General features: G+C 43.9%; 1 protein-coding gene across 1 annotated transcript; it reads left to right on the forward strand.

Moving 5' to 3' along the window:
• On the forward strand, window positions 1-26,798 carry DCTD (dCMP deaminase). Its single transcript, XM_068273860.1, has 5 exons — window positions 1-165; window positions 2,868-3,003; window positions 12,271-12,387; window positions 23,002-23,098; window positions 25,005-26,798. The coding sequence occupies exons 1-5, from the start codon at window positions 1-3 to the stop codon at window positions 25,084-25,086; spliced, it is 597 nt and encodes a 198-aa protein (XP_068129961.1). The 3' UTR covers window positions 25,087-26,798.

Here is a 26,798-nt window from a genome sequence, read left to right on the forward strand (position 1 = left end):
ATGGTTATTTTTAAGGTTCACTGCACCCTCCTGATTTGCATTTTGCTTTATAGGCAATCAGCGGATGCACTGTGCAAAAAGCGGGAAGATTACTTGGAATGGTGTGAATATTTCATGGCTGTCGCCTTTTTATCGGCTCAGAGGAGTAAAGATCCAAGTTCCCAAGTAAGTACATTGTGTATATTATGTCTGTTAATGCTAGCCAATATTGTGGTCCTTTCCTTATTAACTCATTTAATGGTCCTGCGAGGAAATCTGTTCCAGAATAGTATATTCATTGGGAATGATTAAATTGGTCTGTTGTGTCATGCTGCAATTACTACAGAATCTCTGCTGTAGTCGCTTAAGAAAACTCTTGGTACACGTGGGACTTGTAAGACATTTACTAGACTTCGTGTTTTAGTTATAAACTCATACTCTTGTATATTTTACTGTAAAGCCTTGTACACACTCTATGCCAGGGGTGTCAAACTCAAATATAACGTGGGACGAAATGAAACACTGGGACAAAGTTGTGGGCCAACCTCAATGTCTAGTGACTACCTCCCTCACTTATAAAGTTTCCTGGTGTCTAGTACCCCCCTCCCCTATACATTTCCCTGGTGTCTAGTTCCCTCCCCATACAGTCCCCTGGTGTGTAGTGCCCCCTGCCTCCTTCCCCCTATACAGTCACTCTGTGTTTACTGGCCCGCCTCCCTCCCCCATACTGTTCCCTGGTGTCCAGTGGTTCTTCCACTCTTCCTCAGATACACAGTTCCTTTGTGTCTAGTGGTCCTTCCTTTCTCCCTCACCTATACAGTTCCCTAGTGTTTAGTTTTCCTTCCTTCTTCCCCTATACAGTTTCCTGGTTTCTGTTGACCCCCCCCCCCCCCCCCCCCTCCCCTCCTCCTTCAGCAATACAGTTCCCTGGAGTCTAGTGCTTTCTCCCTCCCCAATATGGCTTTTCAAGTGATCCAGTGGCCCAAACAACGCTATGTGGGGAAACAACTTGCATGCCAAATTTGATGGGTCTGCAGGCCAGATTTTGATATGTATGCTTTAGACCAGGCATGTCCAAAGTCTGGCCCGGGCCAAATGTGGGCCGCCGTGCCTTTTCTGGTGGCCCCCAAAGCTCTATACAGTTGTTAATTCAATGTGGCCCACAGGCTGTAGCTGCGGTGCCTCATGCAGGGGTCAACTTGTCTCTGCTCTGCTTCCCTTTTTGCTCAAGTGTAAGTCTTCAGCCACCACTGTAGCAGTAAAACTGATTAGCAGGTGCCACTGTGCTAACTATGGCTTATTTCCCATGGAAGTTGTTTAATTTCTCTAGTTCGCCTCTTTGCACTTTCAAGAAAGGCGATATGGCCCTTTGCCTAAAAAGTTTGGACAACCCTGCTATAGACCAGGGCTCTTAATCAGGGTCACATCTGACGAGAATCTAGTGTGTGTGCACAGCAGTGTGTGTACCGACCTCCCTTGGCTCTTCAGTCAGCAATCAGTCTGGTGAATCTTTTTGATGTGCCCATCTGTCTTGAACCTTTCTATTGGCCCTCCTCCCCCTCCATAGCAGTAGAGCGTGTTGCTAGCCTGTAGACCAGCTACAAGTCTGTACGGCTTCAGCCTTACACTGTTGCCTGAGAGATAGAGTCCTGATCTCTTCCAGGTGATTGTCCTCTTACATGTGTACAAGGCTTTAGTCTCAAGCAGTGATTGGATCACATTTGATGGTGAATAGTCACGTAAGGTCATATCCTTTACAATGTGCCTGCCAGAAGGTGAGCTTTCATTTTGCCTAAATCACCATCTTCATATTCATACTTTGTCTCGTTCACACGCAAGTGGACTGTTGACCTGCAGGGATCACAACTCCATCTCTCGGGCAACAGTGTTGCGTCAAGCCTGTGCAGATGCGTCATGTTCTGTTACTATGGAGGTGATTATAGCTGAGATTCTGTAGTGGGAGGACAATGTCCTTGGCCAGTTAATCCACCAGGCTGATCCCTGACCAGGGCGCTGAGGAAGGTCCGGGGCTGCTATATGCACGTTAGATCCTTGGCAGGGGCGACCAAGAACTGTAGTGCAGAGGCGCACAACTGGCAGCTAAGCCAGATTACGGGGGGCGGGGGGATAACCAGTGAACGGAGAGGATGGTGAGGGAGCGCAGGCACCTCAGTGGGGCTGGAGGAAGCACCAGGTACGTATAAGTACACCATTAATTTGCATCTCAGGTATACTGTAAGTACAGAAGAAAACATAAGTGTTTATCATGACAGATTGATAAATGACATATGGGGCCTGATTCACAAAGCGGTGCTAACAGTTAGCACGCTTGTGAAAAGCCCTTTATCACGCCTAAAACCTCTTTGGGCGTGCTAATTAGCGCTCGCGTGCAAAATCCCGCACGCAAATGCTGGTGCGCGCGAGACGGCACATCGGGTGCAGCGAAAACGGCACACCCTATGCGCTTATAAGGTCGCATTTGGATGCGCCCTAAATGTCGCATGGGTGCGACGTTTAGGGCGCATGCAATGTGACCTTATAGGCGCATAGGGTGTGCCGTTTTCGTTTCACACACGATCTGATTCAGCTTGTTGCGTGCTAACTACTTGGCACCCTATTTAGCACGCCCAAAGCTTTAAGGCGTGCTAACTAGGTTAGCACCAAATGGTGAATCGGGCCCGAGTTGCTAAAAATCATCTTGGGACAACTGTTCAGATGCTAGAATGTTGCCCATCATAACCAGTCACACCTGATGACACTCAAACAATGAGATCTGAGCTGTAGATGCCCTAAACTTTGTTTTTTGATAATCTGAACTTTTTATGTTGTCTTTGAAACCCTTCATTAACCCTGCAATTTAAAGTATGGAATAATGTCTTATTTTCCAGGTTGGAGCATGTATTGTAAATCCTGAGAATAAGATTGTTGGTATCGGATATAATGGGATGCCCAATGGCTGCCCTGATGATGAACTTCCATGGGCGAGGGTAGCTGAAGATAAGCTTGACACAAAGTACCCATATGGTATGAAAATGCTCTTGAAGGAAGTTACTCACAGAGACTCCCATATGTTTTTTACAGGACAACTGAAGTAAGAGGAATATGGAGGCTGCCATATTTATTTCCTTTTTAAACAATACCAGTTACCTGGCAGCCCTGCTAGTCTATTTGGCTGCAGGAGTGTCTGAATCACACCAGAAATAAGCATGCAGCTAATCTTGTCAGATCTGACAATGTCAGAAACAAATGATCTGCTGCATGCTTGTTTGGGGTCTATGGCTAAAAGTATTAGAGGCAGAGAAACAGTGGGATAGCCAGGCAACTGGTATTACTTAAAGGAACGCTATCGATTTACATTTTTTTTTTATTTTTTTTTTTTATTTTTTTTTTTTGTTAATTGAGATAGGAATTGTTTGGGAAGTGCTGCTAAGTACTGGTGTATACATTTCACTGGCAACCTCTTTGTTTACTGTTATCAAAATACTTTCACATTTTACTGATGCTAAAACTAATAGAAAAATGAGCCATGAGGGGAGGGAAAATTCCCTTCACACTTCATCAGTTAACCGTGTGTGTGTGTGTGTGTGTGTGTGTGTGTGTGTGTGTGTGTGTGTGTGTGTGTGTGTGTGTGTGTGAGAGAAAGCTCCCAATAGCTGCAGCTCCTGTGTCCTGTGTTTCTGACTGAAGTGTCTCAAGAGAGCAGAGGAAATGTAAAAATAATCTGTAGTCTGACACCCCTTCTGCAATTGATTTGTCCCAATAAAGCTAAATCCTACCCTCAATAAATTACAGCTTTTTCCTCTATTTAACAGGAAAAGTAGGAAAATGTTTACATTCTTTGTACATGCCATTTTAGAACACTTGGGTATTGATAGTATTCCTTTAAAACGAAATAAATATGGCAGCCTCCATATCCCCCTCTCTTCAGTTGTCCTTGAAGCAATGCTTCTCTCCCTCTGAATATGAAAAATGTCCCAAATCACTGTCTGGTGACATTGGCAGAGTTCATCTTTTGTTCGGGTTGCTCTATAATTCCTCACTATTTCTTTTCCCTTGTCCATTCTTTGCTGCCGTCTTCTCTTCTCTCTATTAAAATGTGATTCTGTATATAATATTACACTTGCAGGTGTACACTGGTTCAGATCATGCGTGAAGAAGGTGTAATACCGGTAGGAGAATCCTCTAATTCTCCCACAGAGCACCTGCACTTCTGGGAAATGTAAAGAAAATTCAGATTTACTTACCTGAGGCTTCCTCCAACCTCTGGAAGCCTATGTGTCCCTCGCCGCGGCTCACTGCGCCTGCACAGAACACTCTTGGCCATGGGGAGGTCTCATGCATGCGCAAAGGCCGCTGGGTCGGCGGCTGTTATGGAAGGTACCACGGGAGGCTTGGAGCAGAGCCGCAGCGAGGGACACATAGGCTTTCAGGGGCTGGAAGAAGACCCAGGTGAGTAAATCTGAAGCTTACTTTAAGTGCACCTCTGGTGGGGAGGTATGTGAATGAAGTTAGAATACCCCAACACATTGGCTATCATTCATAAAGCATTACCTCATGTGGTAATGCTGAAAATGGCTGACTTTACCGAGCACTTAGCAAAATGTCAATTCATAAAAACTGTTACTGCATGAAAAGCTCAAATTACCGAGCAGTGAGGAAAATTACTGCCTTGTGCGGTGATTATCTCAACACATGTCACTAAATGTCAAGAATACCGCTTGCTTTGAAGAGGAGATAAGGGTGCGGATAACAGCAAAGTTAATGGAGACAGATCTCCCAGGCAGCAGCAGTGAAAGCAGAACAAAAAAGGATTTCCAGAATACCCCAGGCTTTTTTTTTTTCCCTCTTGGGCACCTGTTTTTATGTATGTATGTATGTATGTATGTGTATATCCTATTTTGGCTCCTGGACGTAGTTTCTACGTCCAGGAACCATGCGCGCTACCGCGGCCGATCGCGCGCACTCCCGGCCGCGGATTCGGTTGCCAGGGAATCAATGTATCGGGCTATGGTGCCCGATCATTGATTCCTCTCACCCGCTGAAAAAGCGACAGCTTCTCTCGGAAGCTGCGCCTTTTCTGGCCGTACCCTCTCCGATGAGTCACTCTAAGCGTATGTTACGCTTAGAGTGACGTCATGTAAACAAACTCATGGCCGCCATCTTGTGGCCAAAAAGTAATACTACAGCTGTAAGGAAAAAAAAATACAAATTAACACACATTTACATTATAAATCTATTGTTTACCTCCCACCCTCCCAAAACTACCCAAATAAAATGTTTACTATAAAAAAAAAAAAAAACGTAAATATTTACCTAAGGGTCTAAACTTTTTAAATATCAATGTAAAGATGAAATATTTCTATATTTTTTTTTTTTTTATTTTAAACTTGTAACTAGTGATAGATGCAAAATGGAAAAAATGCACCTTTATTTCCAAATAAAATATTGTCGCCATACATTGTGATAGGGACATAATTTTAACGGTGTAATAACCGGGACATATGGGCAAATACAATACGTGAGTTTTAATTATGGAGGCATGTATTATTTTAAAACTATAATGGCTAAAAACTGAGAAATTAATTTTTCCATTTTTTTCTTATTCTTCCTGTTAAAATGCATTTACAGTAAAGTGACTCTTAGCAAAATGTACCCCCCAAAGAAAGCCTAATTGGTGGCGGAAAAAACAAGATATAGATCAGTGCATTGTGATAAGTAGTGATAAAGTTATAGGCTAATGAATGGGAGGTGAACATTTCTCACATGAAAACGACGGAACCTGAATGGGATATGTATGTGTATATGTATATGTGTATATAAATTTTTTTTTTTTTTTTTTTTTTTTTTTTACATCCGAGAGCCTGCATGTGTAACATTTCTTGAAGTCCTCTTAAGCTGTGGCAATTAGATTGTTTACAAAGACTAATAGACAGATTCAGGGCAAATGGAGACAGTTAAAAGAAAAAATGCACATCTAAAGAGAAGTTGGAGATGCCTCCTTTTATTATAACGCTGTCTCTGCAGGAGAAAATGTATCAACTCAGGCAGCTTCTCATGTTACCGCCAGCCTTAGTTCGGGAAAATACCGAACTTCTATTGCTACTGTAAAAATTTTTATGAATTAGCACACAGAGGTCTAAAATACCGAATGCGGTATTTTCCCGCCCAGATTTTTTACCGAACATACTTTTACGAATGATAGCCATTGTCTGTTTAATAAGATGCACTGGAACACCGTATCAGCTGAGTTCTGGTGCATAGCTCTGCAGTCTTGCAGAAAATGGTCCTGGCCTTTTCTAATTCAGATATAGAAAAGGCAGAGGCCTTTTTCTGCAAGGTGGTGGAACCTGGCTGATATAGGGCTCTGGTGAATGTTGTTATACAGTGCTGGGGACGACATGCTGGGGAATTCAGGTTTGCAATGACAGGCCAGGATGGCTGACAGGGTAGAGTGTCAGTTTCCTGTCCAGGAGCTTTTTGTTGCCAAAAGCAGATGCCATCTTAATATAACCTTAAAATTCCTAAGCTTTGGTAGCAATGATATACCATTTGATACATACTTTCAATCAACAAGATTGGCATATGCAAATAAGAGTAGTTGGAATCAAGGGTTTGGAGTCAGAATTAGAAACTGAGGGACACATCTTTCCCATGAATATCGGAGCTTGCTAATTGGTGACATCTGTGGGAGTAATATCTCCGGGATCTTATGCTCAGTTGGAGCGCGGTTATTGTTGTTTGAAGTTAGAAACTGAGGGGTTTGACTTGGATGGTTTTTGTACCGACTTTACAGCTTTGGTTTTACCACAGGGTAACGTAACTGCAATGCAAGTCAAATGGGGTCTAGCACACTTACCGTGTCACGACGTAAGCTTCCGAATTGCTGCTGGACCACCGTAAAGTCAACAGAGCGCTACTGACGGACTTCTGCTGCAGGAGTAATGCAAGACAGTGGGCGGCACATACCTTTTAAACAGGTGGGCGGCATTGCGGCACACGCGCAGAACGACAAGAATCCAGGGGAATCGCAGTGACCTACTTCCTGTCAAGCAGGGGGCGGGACATCGTAACGCACACCTCAGGTGTATTATCGGCCTCAAAGGACAACTTTATAAAGACATCCAATTGTTCAAGCAAATTCCTGCTTCAAGTGTTGTGTCCTTTGGGAGGCAGCCTCTACCCTTAAAGAACATTAATATTGGAAAATAAAACTTGGCTTATATAGCCTACAGTACAAGACACATTTTGCCATAGACAACTGCTGTCGTACGCACATGACACATGTTGGAATGAGGGAACGCAGCGTGGCTATAGAAGCTAGGATCGTACCAAGTCACTGGTATGACATTTTACAGCTCAAATCTCATTATCTTGGTGTTCCCCATTTACTTAAACTGGTCCAAAATCCACCATCCATCAGCCGGTGATGGGAAACTATTCCTAAACTGTATTACATTTGAAAGATGATATTCTAAATTAAAAACCACTATTCCTTCGTACATTGACCGGTATTGAAAGGGTGTTTTTTTTTTTTTTTTGTTTGTTTCTTTTCCATTTTCCATTACTGCATAGTTGGTGTGCTATTTCCACCATACATTTTCCAATTTCTAATATTTTCCAAATTCCAAAACAAGAAAAGTGTTCAAATGTGAATCATAAGTTATATAATACACTGTAGAATTCTCTTTTTAATTCTAAAGCAGAAACCGTCTATACGATAATATATTTAGTAAAATTCAGACGTCATCTGTAGCTAGATCTGGATTTCTGAATTGTGGAATAAGTGAATGATGTCACCACAACAATGATGGAATTTTAGTAATAAAGTTACATAACTGTCAGGTCACAGGGATTGTTTCCTGACTCACTACTGTTACAAATGTGTACGGCTGAAAGGGGGAATTACGATACTGTTGTATAGAATCGCATTACGGCAACAGCTAGTTAATATTCTACACAGAATTGGCATTCTGTCATAGTTTTGGCCATATTTCATGTTTCAGTCAGCCTCAAACTTTGTTGAACACGGTTTTTATTTTTTCTTGTCCCTCGCAAATGTTGCTTCAAAAAAAAGGAAAATGGAAAAAGCGTATTGCTTCGCAGTGACTTTATTGAAATTGGTGGCTGTGCTCGCCATTTTCCTGTGTTCATATACAGCTTGATGTGAAGCAGAATGAGCACTTACCCGGTGCTCTCACATGCATGGTTTAAGCTTTTCCATTTACTCCTTTTGTTTCATGCAGCCGTACTATCTTGCATATCAGAAGTAGCGGCTGTCAATGCTATAATGGTGTGCAGAGGAAGGCATGACATGTGTCTGGGCGCACTGTGAAGTGTATATGGAAGCTCTGTTCTGCTGAAAGCCGTATAAAAAGCCAACCACAAATGGCTCTCTCTCTATTTATTTTCCCCTCCTTTTTGCATCAGCCTCTCTTTCTATTATATCATGATCGATTGCCTTTTCCATTTCTCCTCTTTCATGCAGGAAGGCTTGATGGATGCATCAGAACAATCTTAACCATATTTTGGCAGAACTTAGAGAGAGAAATTTCTTTCCCCTTTTTAAATAAGGACTTCTCATTTATTCTGCCTCCAAATTGCTGAAATGGAATTTGTGCCTCGGCAAAAGTCAGCTTTATTCCTGGTGTTGTAATATTTCACCTAGAGCCCAGCTGCTGCCCCTTATGAATGTGCTATGCAGATGAAATGGGATTCTGCAGCCTTCCCGCTCCAGTTTATATATTTTTATTTCTGGGACTTCTTTGTATGTTAAATTGTGTTTGTCACCAGGAATTGGCCACGCAGGCTTTGTGAGCATAATGAGATGTCCTGTGCATACGCTGATGAGTATTTCAGTGCATTTACTACACAAACAGATGATGCCATGGAGCATTTGCACCTTCAGCAACAATCTTTTAGAGTTGCTCTAATGCAGCACAGACTCTATTGTGCCTAGCTCTGACTTATATGGGTATATAATATTCTGTCCACGCTGGGTATGTAAAGTAGGCCTGCAGGGAGAGGAATAGGGAGGCTGCCATCTGTAATAAACGAATAAACATGGAGGAGGCCTGCCAGTCTTGCTGATTATTTTTTTTTTTTTGGCTTCAGTAGTTTGATTGACACACTTAGAAAACGCATGCAGCCAATGGACTCAGACTTGGGTTAGAACGTCTGATCTGCATTGTGTTTTGGGGCAGTCATGGAACATATTGGAGGCGGATGATCAATACAGCAGCTGGATAGGAACCGTAGCTTTTATAAAATATATATATTTTTTTTTTTATTTTTTAGGAATCAAAATGATAGCCGGCATTACCTCCTTTATGCAGGTTTATTTTAGTGAAGACAAGGTAAGAGTGAGATTTATTTCCTTTTAGGCAATACCGGTTTCCTGGCTGTCTGCCTCTAAATCTTTCAGACATAGACCCTGAACAAGCATATGCATATCAGATGTTTGTGAAATGTTGCAGATAAGCTGCATGATTGTTTCTGGTGTGATTCAGACACTACTGCAGCTAAATAAATCAGCAGGGCTGCCAGGTAATTGGTATTTTTTTAAAAGGAAATAAATATGGCATCCTCCATATCACTCTAAACTCGTGTTCTTTTTTTTTTTCAAGCCAAGCTGCAGATTAATTCTAGGCATTCGGATAGACAAGTTGCGAATGATATTGAACACTCTCCATATTTCTGCAGTTGAGCAGCATAGTTTGTTTGGTCAGTGTGCGGGAGCTAATTGCACAGGCCTCACATCACTGTGTGTGAAGGAGATTATAGTACAGGAGAGCTCCTCCTAAAATTCCAGGAAAATGTAGGCTAAAAAGATAATATACTCTGTGCAATTCAGCCATCACTGACTGAATGCATGGGGAAAAGGGTGGTGGGGGGCGTTATTGTTTATAGCTTGTAAATTTTACCCCCTGACCAGGATATCCTGTTGCCAGATCTGACTGTGAAAGCCCTGCCCTCTTGTCCATATAGATATTTTTCTGTAGACAGAAGATGGCAGCATGTTTTGTTTACAACCGACATCTTGTTCACACTAGAGGTGATGCACTGCAATTGCAGATCTCTATTGATTGACGAAGCGCTAGTGTAGTTTTATCCTAGGAGGAAGATCTCAAAAAAAAAATTGCAAAAATGCACAATCCTTTAAACTTCGCTTTGAAAATTGAATCCCTAAGCGCTTAGTGATTTGCGTTTTGCTGTGTGAACTTAGCCTTAGGGCTGGAGATCACAGTGCATCAGTTGCATTGCAGAATTCTGTATGGTGCTGTTCACAGTACTGTGTTGTAATTGATCGCATTATTCTAACTCGTCTGTCCCGCATATATTGTAGTTCACACTCCTTATAATGCGTGCGTTATGCAACTGACCACTGGGAATCCGGCCTTAGTCAGGTAGTCCACATTACTTCCTTTTATTTTGATATTTATATATTTTGAGAGGCAAAGAGACGGTAAATTCATGCGTACAGTTAGATAAAAAAAATCTTGTCTGGGGCCTCCCCAAGACCAGGAATATGGCCAGGATCACAGCTGGGATTCCCTCCACCCTCTGGATCAGTGCAGAGAGTGGGGCATTAGTGGCCACAACCTGGCAGCATCAGCGTGTTCAATGCCCACTATTGGGGCACTAGCCAGGAAAGGAGGGGATTACTTCTACTTTAAGCAGCTGAATTTAAATATTTATTCAGACATATATTTTTTACAGAATACATCATTAGAATAGAATAAGTAAAATAATGAAAGTAGAGAGTTTTCATTTGTTAAACAGAACCCGGGGCGGGGTTCTTCCATCGCAATCCATATTCAGAGGCTGGATCTGTCTATAGAGCCCAGCCTCTGTTGATAGTTAGTTCCCCCCAAAGCCCCCCCAATTGCGCTGTCAGACCCCATAAAACATAGCTGCGCTATGCTGCTGAGTTTACCTCACTACTGTCAGTCTCTGCTGCTCCCCCGCCTCCTGAATCGCTCCAGTCCCCGCCCGCGTCCCTTCCCTCCAATCAGCGGCGAGGGAAGGGACGTGGGCAGGGACCGGAGCGGCGAGACTGACATTAGTGAGATAAACACAGCCGGCTGTGACATGCTGCGTGTCGCCAGCGCAGCTGTGTTTTATGGGGTCTGACAGTGCCCAGGGGGGGCTTTGGGGAAACTAACTAGCAACAGAGGCTTTGCTCTATAGACAGACCCAACCTCTGTATATGGATTGTGATGGAAGAACCCCGCCTCGGGTTCTCTTTAAATAAATTACTAAGTTAAGATGCTTACTAAGCCCTGATTAGGTTAATTACTTTAAATCTTTATGTTAAATATACTCCATTAGCACTGGCATCCTGGTCAGTGAGATGCAAATAATTTTGATTTGATGCAGCGTTATGCAAATTTTATTCCAGCTTGGACATGAACCAATCAAAACCCGGTGAAGTAAAATTTGATTGGTCTATTTGTAAAGGAAACCACTTGGTCTATTTGTAAAGGAAACCAGAGCTCATGAAATGAAAAAGGGTTATACATACCTGGGGCTTCCTCCAGCCCCATAAGCTTAGATCACTCACAGGCTGCTGTCCTCCGCGGTCTGCAGCTTTGGGATCCATGTCCCGTCACTTCTGTGAGTCGGGACCAGTCTGACGTAAGAGTGCACTCTGCGTATCTGTCCAGCAGCCGTCGGAGAGATTCGTAAAGGGTGCACTTCTCCTGCCTAGACTGGCCCCAACTGGCTTAAGTGACAGGACCCGGTATCGGAGCTGCAGGCAGCGGAGGGCGGCTACATGGGAGCGATCTGCGCTTATGGGGCTAGAGGAAGCTTCAGGTACGTATAAAACTTTTTTTCATTTCATGAGTTCTGGTACACTTTAAGCTGCATACAAAATGTGCATAATCCTGCACCAACTCAAAATTATTTGCGTTTCATTGACCATCCCTGGATGGCACAGGTGTGGGTGGCAGGTTAGTGTGGTGGTTGTGGTGTGTGTGTGCGCGCGCACATGTGCGTCCATGCATCCTTAAGTATGTACGGACACACTTGTGGGCCTATGCTTGGTGTGGGCGGTGGCTTAGTGTAGGTGGCACAGTTGTGGGTAGCAGTTTAGTTTGATTCTTTTGAGAATGGGGGGGTGTTTCCTTGTAAAAACTAGCCTTAACATGGGCTTGTCTGCCCTGTGATGTAATGTGGGGAGGATTTGGGAAACTGATGATTGACATCTTCATGGTTTAAGTGATTTATTTTTTTTTTCTTTTTACAGTTTATAAAACCGTGTTCATTTTACCCAATTTTGTTTTCTTTAAGTTTGCCATGCGGAGCTGAACGCCATTATGAACAAGAATTCTGCGGATGTGAAAGGCTGCGTCATGTTTGTTGCTTTGTTTCCATGCAATGAATGTGCCAAGCTAATCATACAAGCAGGTTAGTATGAGATAGATGTTAAACGACAGCTCTTATCAGTAATTATAGAACAATTCAGTTTCACGCTTGATTAAAGATGGAATCAACACATCAATTAAACATTTATTTGAAGTTTGCTGTTTTTATCCTAATTTTTGTTTTGCAGCCTTTTTCACACCAATACATTTGTATCCTGGTTTGGAATACGGTAAAGTAGAAGCATGCTGTGTGCTCTAAACATGTGGCTGGGTTCAGACTGCTCATCATATGTGCAGCGTGGGGGAAATAAATAGATTTATGTGTGCAGCAGGTATTGTGTTCAGGACAGTGACAGGCTACATCTGAAAGGAGTGTAACCGCTTCTAAGGCCCAGGTCACTGTGTGACGTCAGGAGAGTCCATACACCATGCGCACACTGACAATTGAAAAAAAGCTTATTTATTCCATCTCAAGCAGTAGAAAAATTCCATTGAAGAAATGACAGATCTGCACACCAACAATTCTCCCACTGTACACAGCTAACCTTATGGTTGGCCATGTATCTGCAGAACTGACCAAGAGACAGATGTCTCTTTGATCCAGTATGATCAGAGAGAGATCTGTTGGCTGCCCATACACCACAGGCCAATTCCTGATAAATTTCAGCATGACATCTTTTGGGAATCAGCATCGTGACAACTCCTCACTGACTTTGCCCCCCCCCCCCCCCCCCAAAAAAAAGTTGTGCATGTAATTACCAGAGGAACTATCATAGGGTGCAGGGGGGTGTGGCGCACCGGGTTATTGACAGACAAGGGGGTGTCGCCAACCCCCCAGCCCCTACAGCGGCAGAGCAGGAAGGAGGGGAAGAAGCGCTAGACGGAGGGGCAGTGGGAAGGGGGGGTCAAGAACACCCCTTACCTAAGTGCCCACCTTCTGCTCTCTTCCACTCCAGAATAGCGGCAGCAAGAATGCTCAACAGGCGCGGCGGGCGGAGGAATACTCACCTTCTAACTTCCGCGTTCCAAGCATTGGATTGCATCATCCCCCCGTCACAGGTCTGCGCCTTCAATGCTGCCCACTGTGCTTCCGCTAATCAGGAAGCACAGTGGGCAGCGTTGAAGGCGAAGACCTGTGATGACAGGAACACTGCGTTCCAGTGCTTGGAGCACGGAAGTTAGAAGGTGAGTAATCCTGCCCGCTGCGCCTGCTGAGCCTCCTTGCCGCTGCTATTCTGGAGGGGGAAAGAGGCAGAAGGAGGCGACCCAGGTGAGGGGGGGGGGTGGTTATGGCCCCCCTCCCTGCCGCTGTCCCAGCTGCCCCTCCTTTCTTCCCCTCCTGGGGAATTATGCTGGCTACACTGGGGGCAACTATGCTGGCTACACTGGGGGCAACTATGCTGGCTACCCTGGGGGCAACTATGCTGGCTGCACTGGGGGCAACTATGCTGGCTGCACTGGGGGCAACTATGCTGGCTGCACTGGGGGCAACTATGCTGGCTGCACTGGGGGCAACTATGCTGGCTGCACTGGGGGCAACTATGCTGGCTGCACTGGGGGCAACTATGCTGGCTGCACTGGGGGCAACTATGCTGGCTGCACTGGGGGCAACTATGCTGGCTGCACTGGGGGCAACTATGCTGGCTGCACTGGGGGCAACTATGCTGGCTGCACTGGGGGCAACTATGCTGGCTGCACTGGGGGCAACTATGCTGGCTGCACTGGGGGCAGCTATGCTGGCTGCACTGGGGGCAGCTATGCTGGCTGCACTGGGGGCAACTATGCTGGCTGCACTGGGGGCAGCTATGCTGGCTGCACTGGGGGCAGCTATGCTGGCTGCACTGGGGGCAGCTATGCTGGCTGAACTATACCTGGCATTACCTGCTGTGGCACGTGTAGTTTGCCGGACTCGCTCCTTCTTTTGGGGGGGGGGGGTGTCTTATAATACCCAGCAACGGGTGTCAAATGCCCTAGGTACGCCACTGGAAAGTACTTTACTGCTGCCCCCAAGTGTCTGAGTCTCCGCTTTACTTACGTTTTCTCGTCCCACGTGACTACGTATATATTGTGAAATTGTAGTGTCTGGCCACACTTCCCTAGTATGTAAGGTGCAACGATCCAGCTACCAGAGCACCAGGTGGCAATTGACAATTTGAATAGTAAAAGGTTTAGCACACTCAGTAATATGTTGCAAAACTTTAAGCTTTTTTTTTAATACAAAAGTTTCCATAAATACACTTCGTGCTCAGCAAGGACCAGCAACTTGCAGTAGATAGGCGCCAAAGACACCCAAAGTCCACGATTCGAAGTCCCAGGAAAAATGTGTCTCAAAACACGGCGACAGACACTGGCCTAATGCGCACATTTATCGGCTTGAAGACGAGCTGGTGCCTTTTGCTATACTACCTATATGTTGCACGTGGGGCGCGTTACGTCGCACGTGCTATATGACGATAGTCAAGTGAGAGACAAATGCGGAAGTACGGTGTAGACTCGGAAAACTTGGGGGAAGCACACACTGAGGGACATCTAACATTTGAGAGGGGCAGCGGTCGGGGGGTTTTGTCATGTTTGTCAGTTGTTGCAGTATCCCACACCGTTGCCACTGCACACATGATTGACCACGTCGGCCCAAGATTTCTCAGCATATCCAATTTATACATTCTACCAATTTCGGTCCAAAATTGGTCGAATTATTGAGTGATTTTCATCCGATTTGGTTATCAGATGGTCAATAGGCCACAAAACTGACAGATGTATGGCCACCTTTACAGAGAAGCTTCATGAGAAAGACTAGCTTACAATGGTCTTATCAAAGGCTATTGTCTTATGGCTTGTTTCCACTACATACGCATTTGAAGCATTTCGCCACTTGCGAGCAGCATGGGGGAACACTGCCTATCTTTGTAGTGGCTTGCGGTCCAGATCGTACTTCAGTTCAAATCTGGACAGCATGCAGCACATCTCTGCAGCACACAGCCGTGCATGGCACTGCTTAGCGATTCGGGGTGCGCAGCAGTGGAAATATGCCCTCAAGTATCCAGCAAGGCCTAGCTAGACCTGGTCTTATCCAAGGCCATTATTTTACTGTACTGTATATCTAAAGCAACACCTAAAACTTATCATTACACCAGCTGCCATTCGAACAGAACACAAAACAAGCCTGATACATTTCAGAACCATCAAACTGTACAAGACACAGCATAATAATACAGGTTTGCCACACGCTGCAGCACGATTTACACAGATGGTCACACAGGTGTAGGGTTTGTGTATTCGGTATGGCTGGAATGGTTTATCCTCCCTGTATCAGCATGTTTCAAAGACCCACTAATTTAGTATTTTTCTAGTTTCTGAAAAGAATCGCACTGTTTTTCATAAGCCATGGCTTTTGTCCAACTGAATAAATTAGCTTTAGTGTGAGATGGACAAAGTTGTCTGGTAATAGTAAAAGGGAACAAAATCTAGGTAAATGAATATGTACAATGCTTAAAATTATCTGTAATGTTTTTGCATTAAAATGTACTAGTGCATAAATGAATATTGTATGAGGGCAAAATGGAAGGCATTCACAAAGCAAGTCAAAAGCTAGACTCATTTCTGATTGTTCAATTTTTCTTCTAGTTCTACTCTCAATGAAGCCTTCATTCAAAGGTGGCCATACAACATCAGTCCGCAGGAACACGCAGCCATTGACATTGCCCAATTACTCCTGTAATCTGTTTGGCTTCAGATATTAGCGGTCACTCTAATTTCCTCTAAATTATTTCTGCACTTTTCTCTGGTGGAGCACAGTGTCGCGCAGCAAGAGTGAAAGAGGTTTTCACTTATAGTGCATTACTAAATGACTTCAAATAAGAGATTGACTGAGCAGGACTAAGAGGCTTAAAGGGAACCTAAACTGAGGATATGGATTTTTCCTTTTAAAATCATACCAGTTGCCTGACTCTCCTGCTGATCCTTTGTGTCTTAGGGCCTGTTTCTGGTAGCGTGAAACCAGGCCAAATCTGCAGCGTTTCTCCGCAGGCAAATTGCGCGGGGAAACTCTGCCATAGGAAATAATGGCGCCGCCGGCCGAAACACTTGCTCTAGTGACTCGGCCTACATTGCCATCGGTTTCTGTGCGGGAGGCAGCGAATCCCATAGCCATGCATGGCACGGCTTCTGTGATTCGTCTGCGTACCTGCAGACCCGGTAGTGCCGCCCGCGTCTCGCAGCCGCTAATGAAAACTGACCCTGCTACTTTTGAGTCACAGCACCATAAGCCTGCAGATCAGGTGCTCCGACTGAAGTCAGACTGAATTAGCTGCATACTTGTTTCTGGTGGGATTCAGCCACTCGCTACTACAGCAGCCAAAGAGATCAGCAGGGCTGCCAGGCAACTGGTATTGTTTAAAAGGTAACCTCCATATCCCTCTGTTTAGGTGCACTTTAAAGAGAACCCGAGGTGGGGTTCTGACAATGCTATCTGCACACAGAGGCTGGGTCTGCTTATATTGCCCAGCCTCTGTTGCTATCTCAATCCCCCTAAGTTTCCCCTGCACTCTGCTGTCCCCCATAAATTACAGTTGTGCTGTCGACACGCAGTGTGTCGCAGCTGGCTGTGTTTACCTCTGTACTGTCAGTCTCTCCTCTCCCCCGCCTCCTGCATAGCTCCAGTCCCCGCCCGCGTCCCTTCCCTCCCCGTTGATTGGAGGGAAGGGATTCGGGCTGGAACCGGAGCTATGCAGGAGGCGGGGAGAGGCGAGAGTGACAGCTGCAGATGTAAACACAGCCCAGTGTTCTCCCCAGGCTCTTTTAGACGGGTGCTCCACCCGGCTAGTTTTGGTGAGCACCCGGCTGTCATTTGTTTACCTCCTCCTCTGCTGTAAGCAGAGTGGCACACAGAAGCACCGGCCCTGCATTTTCTTATCTCGCCCCACCCGGCTACTTTTTCATGCCACCCGGCTACTATTAAATGTCACTTGGCTGGAAAAAATTTCTGGGGAGAACACTGCAGCCCGCTGTGTGTCGACAGCGCGGCTGTGATTTATGGGGGCCAGCAGAGCGCAGGGGGAACATAAGGGGGGAACTGTATAGCAACAGAGGCTGGGCAGTATTGGCAGACCCAGCCTCTGTGTGCAGATAGCATTGTCAGAACTCCACCTCAGGTTTTCTTTAAGGTGTATAGACCAAATGGCAGTGGGATGTGGGTAAGCAACAGTAAGGCCCGGTGCACACTAAAAACCGCTAGCAGATCCGCAAAATGCTAGCAGATTTTGAAACGCTTTTTCTTATTTTTCTGTAGCGTTTCAGCTAGCGTTTTGCGGTTTTGTCTAGCGGTTTTGGTGTAGTAGATTTCCGGTATTGTTACAGTAAAGCTGTTACTGAACAGCTACTGTAACAAAAACGCCTGGCAAACCGCTCTGAAGTGCCGTTTTTCAGAGCGATTTGCGTTTTTCCTATACTTAACATTGAGGCAGAAACGCATCCACAATCCAAAAAATGCCTCACCCAGGCATTTTTCGTTTCTGCAAAATGCCTCCCGCTCTCGTGTGCACCACCCCATTGAGATACATTGACCGAGCAGATCCGCAGCCGCAAGCGGATCTGAAAACGCCCAAAAAGCCGCTCGGTGTGCACCAGCCCTAACAGTTTTTTAGTTGAACATACCTGTCCTATGTAAGTCTTTCCGTGTGATCTTTAAGGGCAGAAAATTGCCTGTGCCAGTGTCCTACTTAGTTATAATGGAGTTAACAAGTGGCAGTTCAGCACGTTTTGAGCTAGCATAATTTAAGGTGCCCACTAATGATGCAATCTTTATTGTACAATCTTATGAAATCAAGGTGGTAGAGTACACTGAGTGAATACATTTTGGATGCTTTAGGTAGTCCCCTATTATATAGAAATGGTAAGATTGCATAATCAGAAGTGTATCATTGGTGGGCACCTTTAAATACAATCAGAATGTGAAAAGCATAAACAGAATGTATATTGGGTATAGGGTAGGAAGAGGGAGGTCTCACAAGGCAAAGCGGGTAAATAAAAAAAAAGAAAAAAAAAAAGTATATGACAGGCAGCTAAGTGTGAGACCTCGTTCACATGGTGTTCTGCTCGCGTTAGTGTTCATGGTGGGCTTTTTTTGTCGCGTTTTTTTTTTCCGATTCCCGGCGCTTGGGTGGGAATTCTGTTTTTGTGAAAAGCGCTTTTCCCGAGCGTTTTTTTTTTTTTTTTTTTTTTTTTTTTTTTACGCAAGTCAGGAAGTGAACTCTTTGAACCGGAAAATAATAAATACAATGTAAACCAAACACTGTGAGATGTGTATGGGTAGGTATGGACCAGACCAAACAAAATTCTACTCAAATATTTATGTAAAAATAATTACAAAACTAATAAATACAATGGCCTTGATTCACTAAGGGCTTGTTTCCACTGTTGCGACGCGATTTCGGCCGCATTCCGACGCTTGTAAAAACGCATGCGGATGCGTTTCCACATGCGTTTTTACCCGCGATTTCGCATGCGATTTCGCATGGCAGGGTGCCATGCGAAATTAACCATGACACTGCCATGGCTAAATAAAATTGAAAAAGGTGCGAAATCGCGGGTAAAAACGCATGTAACAAACGCATGCGTTTTTACTATTAAATACATTAGCGGCGATTCGCACGGATTCCCGACGCAGGCGAAATCGTTGGCTCTTTTGTGCGTTTTTTTCACGCTGAAAAAAACGCACCTCAACAACGCTACAGTGGAAACAGGCCCATCCACTTGTATTACATGTGCGGATCTGCATGCGTTGGACGCATGCAGATTCGCGATAGTGGAAACGAGCCCTAAGACAAATAGCATGCCTTATCAGAGACAACACGCCTTATCAAAGTTAACACGCCTATCAGAGTAGCATAGTGACCTTATGCCTGCTAATTGGCAATGACAAGAGCTCCACTCGTCCTGCCCTGAGCCCCTGCAGGTTCATAGCGCTCGCTGTGCTACTCTAAGGCATGCTAACTTTGATAAGGCGTGCTAACTTTGATAAGGCGTGCTAACTTTGATAAGGCATGCTATTTGTCTTAGTGAATCAAGCCCAATTTATTTATTCTGAAAAACGCTTACGCAATCGATGCACAAAGCGATTTTGTGAGCGTTTTGCATTTTTTCTATACCTTCCATTGAGGCAAAATCGCCTCAAAAATGGTACATGCAACGCTTTTCTGAGGGGATCGGAAACGAACCGCTCAGATGTGAACTCGCTGTACAAGCGCTTTCAGGGCGATTTTGAAAAATCGCTAGCACTTAAAAAAAAAATTACAAAAAAAATCACAAAGCACCTCTAGTGTGAGCTTGCCCTAAAAGAAAAACATTTGAGGGAGAGAGGTAAAAGATGAAGAGGAAATGAGAGCGAGAAGGGGAGGAGTGACTAAAACTTCCTCCTCCCCACCTTATATAGGTCAGGATGAGAGCCTCATCCACACCTCAGTGGACCATTAGAAAACCATATACCCCACCAGGGTTTCCTATTGGTTCATTGATCCCACCAGTCAGAATCTTTCATGCAAAAGATTCTGATTGGGCAGATCAGTTGATCAGTAGAAAATCCTGGTGGGAGATTCCGAGCTGCTTTATCCAGAGGTCCTGGAATCTTCAGTAGAGCAGTGTCCTGCAAAAAGAGCCCTGAGAAAAATACTGCCATTTGGCTGCATGTACAGTGGTTTGCAAAAGTATTTGGCCCCCTTGACGTTTTCCACATTTTGTCACATTACTGCCACAAACATGAATCAATTTTATTGGAAATCCACGTGAAAGACCAATACAAAGTGGTGTACACGTGAGAAGTGGAATGAAAATCATACGTGATTCCAAACATTTTTTTACAAATAACTGCAAAGTGGGGTGTGCATAATTATTCAGCCCCCCTGAGTCAATACTTTGTAGAACCACCTTTTGCTGCAATTACAGCTGCCAGTCTTTTAGGGTATGTCTCTACCAGCTTTGCACATCTAGAGACTGAAATCCGTGCCCATTCTTCTTTGCAAAACCACTCCAGCTCAGTCAGATTAGAAGGACAGCGTTTGTGAATAGCAGTTTTCAGATCTTGCCACAGATTCTCGGTTGGATTTAGATCTGGACTTTGACTGGGCCATTCTTACACATGGATATGTTTTGTTTTAAACCATTCCATTGTTGCCCTGGCCTTATGTTTAGGGTCGTTGTCCTGCTGGGATGTGAACCTCCACCTCATTCTCAAGTCTTTTGCAGACTCCAAGAGGTTTTCTTCCAAGATTGCCCTGTATTTGGCTCCATCTATCTTCCCATCAAATCTGACCAGCTTCCCTGTCCCTGCTGAAGAGAAGCACCCCCAGAGCATGACGCTGCCACCACCATATTTGACAGTGGGTATGGTGTATTCAGAGTGATGTGCAGTGTTAGTTTTCCACCACACATAGCGTTTTGCATTTTGTCCAGAAAGTTCCATTTTGGTCTCATCTGACCAGAGCACCTTCTTCCACGTTTGCTGTGTCCCCCACATGCTTGTGGCAAACTGCAAATATAACTTCTTATGCTTTTCTGTTAACAATGGCTTTCTTCTTGCCTCTCTTCCATAAAGGCCAATTTTGTGCAGTGCACGACTAATAGTTGTCCTATGGACAGATTCCCCCAACTGAGCTGTAGATCTCTGCAGCTCGTCCAGAGTCACCATGGGCCTCAACTGCATTTCTGATCAGCGCTCTCCTTGTTCAGCCTGTGCGTTTAGGTGGATGGCCTTGTCTTGGTAGGTTTACAGTTGTGCCATACTCCTTCCATTTCTGAATGATCGCTTGAACAAGGCTCCGTGAGATGTTCAAGGCTTTGGAAATCTTTTTGTAGCCTAAGCCTGCTTTAAATTTCTTAATAACTTTATCCCTGACCTGTCTGGTGTGTTCTTTGGACTTCATGGGGTTGTTGCTCCCAATATTCTCTTAAACAACCTCTGAGGTCTTCACAGAGCCGATGTATTTGTACTGACATTAGATTACACACAGGTGCACTCTATTTAGACATTAGCACTCATCAGGCAATGTCTATGGGCAACTGACTGCACTCAGACCAAAAGGGGCTGAATAATTATGCACACCACAATTTGCAGTTATTTATTTGTAAAAAAATGTTTGGAATCATGCATGATTTTAGTTCTACTTCTCACATATACACCACTTTGTATTGGTCTTTCACGTGGAATTCCAATAAAATTGATTCATGTTTGTGGCAGCAATATGACAAAATGTGAAAAACTTCAAGGGGGCCGAATACTTTTGAAAACTAATGTAATTGCAGCCAAAGGATGCTTCTGGCAGGGAGGCTGAAGTGCCTGACAAACGACCAGTTCAGCCGCTCGTGGAAAAGAGGCCTTAGACAGGGAATACACTTGACTTTCAGTTTTCTGTGCGCGTTTTTCTGCGTACGTTTTCTGCACACCGTGTGTCTCTGTGCAGAAAAAACACACGTTTTTTCCATAGCAGCTAATGTCATTGATGCAGAAAAACTGACAAAATATGCAGAATCGTGATGCAGAATGTCAGTTTTTTTTTTTTCTGCGCGCAAAAAACACATTAAGTGTGAAGCATTGATTAACATGAGTTCTCAGTTTTTATGTGCAGAAAACGCGTACGAAAACGGTCAAGTGTGTTCCCTGCCTTACTGTTTCATATCAATGGACTATTGGGAAGCCATAGCAGGATATTTAAAGATGCTTATGCTGGGGCATCCTTTCAGTTTTGTAATTGTAGTGGCACTTTGGGGTCTTGCCTATTGAGAGAGACAGAAGAACCTAGTGTATTACAACTTGGGCAGGTTGCTGAACTATTACTCTTGACAGTAGATAAATTAACTTTTTTTTTTTTTTTTTTCCCCCCTGCCCTAAAGTTCTAAACTTAGAACTTCCTATTTGCTCTGAAAGATTAGCTACAGCATGAAAAACGTTGTGGAAAATAAATACCTTATAATTCAGGGAAAGCCTTATAATGGTTTTGCTTGGTTTCGCTTTTACAGACAGCACTGAAAGGGTTAAGCCTCAGTGTTTGCTGTATGGCTCTGATCTGCCTAAACTAACAAAACACAGAGAATGAATTTCTTCAACAACTATATGTGGAATGAACACTTTTCACTGTGTGCTGTGCAAGAGTTTAGGTTTCCTGTGATCCATTTTTTCGAATTGCAGAAATGGGTAAGGGATTTTAATGTAACCATATACTTATTCTAAACCCCCGTGGACGTGCGAAAATGGGGGGGGGGGGGGGGAGGGGATCATATTAAAGTGAACTTCCAAAATCTTTAAATAAGCCCATAACTTTCCTTCACCTACCTGAGCTGTGGATGTGCACTTGTCTTTTACAAGGACAAGGAGACTTTGCTATATTTAGGAAAGCTTCCTGCCCCTCTCGTGCAGAGAATCTCCACTCTTTTATAGACCAGGTGAGCGGGTTATTGGTGAGATGGTGGAGCCCTCGGTTGCACAATACAAGCTGCCATGGTCATGGTGGACATAAGGCTAATACTGGTGGTGAGCAGTGCTACCACAGAGGGAAAGTAATCGGATATGGAGATACCAGTTGCTCATCTTTAGGTCATATTAGTTAGAAGACATAATCGTGAGCCTGTAATACTGTGAGAACTCATGTTACGTTTGATTTGTGTTTAGGTATAAAAGAAGTGATCTTCATGTCTGACAAGTACCACGACACTCCTGAAATGAAAGCTGCACGCCGCATGTTTGACCTAGCTGGAGTAAAATACACGTGAGACTTTAATTTCTTTTTTTTGTTAATCTTTCTCTTCTTTTCAGTAATGCTTTTTCCTTCACAAATATATTAAGACAAACCTGTGGTTTGGGAGGAGAATAGTGAAATACTTGCCAGGTGAATGATCACAATAGTGGTCCTTTAACTAAAATGCACACTTTACACAAGTAAATGGAGAATATCACATTATTCTCTTAACGCCCTTGCCGGTCCAATTCCCGCGGCAAGGGGGCAGCGCAGCACTTTTTTTTTTTTTTTTCCTTTTTTCAATCATATAGCGAGCCGAGGGCTCGCTACATGATAGCCGCTGAGCAGCGGCATCCCCCCACCCACTCCGATCGCCTCCGGCGATCAGAGTAAGCAGGAAATCCCGTTCAGAACGGGATTTCCTGCTGTGCTTCCCCGGTCGCCATGGCGACGGGGCGGGATGACGTCACCGACATCATGGACGTCGGACATCAGAGGGAATCCGGATCCACCCCTTAGCGCTGCCTAGCACTGATTGGCCAGGCTGCACAAGGGGTCTGGAGGGGGGGGGGGGGGGGGGTGGCGGTTAGCGGTGAATCTGCGGCGAGCGGCGGCGATCGTAGTATGCACACAGCTAGTAAAGTGCTAGCTGCGTGCAATAGAAAAAAATTATGCAAATCGGCCCAGCGGGGCCTGAGAAATCCTCCTGCGCAGGTTACCCCGAGCTGAGCTCAGGATAACCGGCAAGGAGGTTAACCATTTCAGCCCGCTGGGATTTTTCACCTTTTGAATCGGAGCAATTTTCACCTCCCATTCATTCGCTAATAACCTTATCACTACTTATCACAATTTATTGATCCGTATCTTGTTTTTTCCACCACTAATTAGGCTTTTTTTGGGTGGTACATTTTGCTAAGAATTATTTTTTTTATAAAGGCATTTTAATAGGATTAATAAAATTAAAATTGAAAAAATTCATGATTTCTATTTTCTTTATTTGGGTAATATTTTGGTGTGGGAAATAAACAGTTCATTTTTAATGTTATTATATGTGTAAATTATAATGTAAAAAATATGTAGATGTAGTTTTACTATTTGGCCACAAGATGGCCACCTTGAATTTTTGTTCCCCCTCCTTGTACTTCTCGTTAAGCGGAAGTACAAGGGGGATGCGAAAATTTTTCCGGGCAGAAAAACTGAAGCCGCTTGTAAGGGCGCTTCGGTTTTTCTGCAGGGGACACGGATCGGTGATTGGGAACCATGTTCCGTTCACTGATCCCAGGGCTACCGGGGGACGCCACGGGGGCACGCCCGCGATCACGCGCAGGAGCGCGCCGAAGCATGGCAGAGAAGCCGTCCGGGCGGCAGAATCCCTTTTTTTACCATAATGCTGACGCAGCCCAGCAGTAGTTTGTAAAAAAAATAAAAAAAACAATCAAAATCCTCTTCATGCGGTGGCTAGTAAATAATAACGCAAGTTACATGTTTTACCCAAGAGACCAAAACATATTTTAGATTTGCTGCTATGTAGAAGGCCCCATTAAGCAATGCGCTAGATTGTTAACTGAAATTCAACAGAAGAATAGAGAGGAGGGAGCAAACGAGGAGCAGATTTTGCACAAAAAGAAAACTTTAGCAATGGAATCAATTCCTGGAGTTCAGTTGTTTAGAAAATGTTTTCCTTTCCTGATAATTTATGATCTCCGTTAGCTGAAAAACACACAGCCTCAGCAACCCCATGTGTCTCTTTGTTTCAGTCTATCCTTTCTAAGGATTCTCTCTGCATGGGGCACTATAATTGGCTCCTCTAGAGAGAGTGTGAAGCTTAGGCAATGCATCCACTCCCTGCCTTTCTCTCTTTATATTTTTCCCTGATTCTACTGTTAGAAAACTAGTTTTGGCAAATAACTAACCTGTATGCTTTTATATTTTTAAGGAAATTTGTTCCAAAGCGGAAAAGTATAGTCATTGACTTTGATTCAATCAATAAGAGCAGACCGAGTCCGACAACGTTGTGAAGCTGTGCTCCCTCTGCAGTTACTGCCGCACGATGTGCCTTTTATAGCTGTCACCTGTAGAAGACTGTAAAGGATTAGGCCCCTGTATCTCTCTACAAAGGCATTTGGTTTATTTTTGCTGAATGCTTTTAAGCTGTCATCACACAGATCTGACGAACTGCTGGCAGTGCTCTGCCTTTGTTGTGCGCTTAAGAAATGTCACCGATGCCCCGCCAATTAGCATTGTTCCTTAACTATTCAATCTGCTACATATCATGTAAATATGGGCAAACTGTTATGGTGGTGATTAGTTACCGTAATCACATGACCTAACATTCATAAACACCCCAGCTAACTCTTTTGTCTACATGCAGTTGGTGCTTCTGTATAATGCTTCATTGGTTATTAGGTCAACCACAATTCATGAATTCATGTTGTGTTGGCTTACCTCTCTAGTTCTCCATAAACCCACAAGCAAAATAGAGGAACTATGGGAATCCTTTAACTATTGAACTGGAAAACATCTGAGAATATAAGTGATCCATTAAACCTGGACTGGATTCTTTAAAGTGGAACTGAAGAGAGAGGTATATGGAGGCTGTCATGTTTATTTCCTTTTAATCAATACCAGTTGCCTGGCAGCCCTGCTGGTCTATTTCTCTGCAGTAGTATCTGATTAAAACCAGAAACAAGCATGCAGCTAGTCTTGTCAGATCAGACTTATAAGTCTGAACCACTGAAACACCTGATCTGCTGCATGCTTGTTCAGGGGTTATGGCTAATAGTATTAGAGGCAGAGGATCAGCAGGGCTGCCAGGCAACTGGTATTGCTTAAAAGGAAATAAACATGACAGCCTCCATATACCTCTCTCTTCAGTTCCCCTTTAAAATGAAACCCATTAGGTAGCCAACCCTTGCAACATATTGCAGAAAGTGGGTACAGAAAGCTTAGTAAACTAACCTTTGTGCATTTGCAGTCAATCATATGCTCACACCCACAATGGGAACCTTATGTGTGTGTGTGTGTGTGTGTGTGTGTGTGCGTGTGTGTGTGTTTTTTTTAAATATTTTAAATCTAGGTTGTCCTGAATTTATTAGCAATACGTTCTTGCTGTGGGTGTGTACATTTGACAGCAGTTGTGCATACAGTAATCCACTAGGCTTTTAGTAGTCCTCGGTATGTCTTGATATGATGCAGATCATGTGACATGGGCCTTAGACTTTCAACCAACTTATATGTTGCTACTAATTGGACTTGCATTTAGTGCCCTCTGAGTCGGCATACGGCAGTGGTCAGATGCTTTTTTTTTTTTTTTTTTTTTTTTTTCATGTATTGCAAAGAGCAATGATGGTATTGTGCAATAGAACATTCAGTCAAATTTCTGAAGATAATCATAATCTGAATACTCTCATCTGGCTACTGTTACAAAATACTGAATGAACATATCTTTGTGACATATCATGGCGTGTTTTTTTGTTTTTTTTGTTTTTTTTTTTTGTTGTTTTTTTAAATTCTCATCGTACTGCAGAATTATTCCAGGACTGTAAATTTTGTTTTCTTTTTCTTCCCTGTAGTGCATACTTTCCATTTTAAATTTGTTTTAAAGGGATTTTAGCCTTTTTAGTTCTGTTGGTATAAAGCCTTAACTGTTGTATGATATTCATTTTGTAAGAGGTCTGTAGATAAAGAAAGTTGTATTACCAGATGTAGTTGTAATATGCTGCTATTAGAA

Source organism: Hyperolius riggenbachi, chromosome 1 (assembly GCF_040937935.1).
Source record: "Hyperolius riggenbachi isolate aHypRig1 chromosome 1, aHypRig1.pri, whole genome shotgun sequence".
Classification (NCBI taxonomy): Eukaryota; Metazoa; Chordata; class Amphibia; order Anura; family Hyperoliidae; genus Hyperolius; species Hyperolius riggenbachi.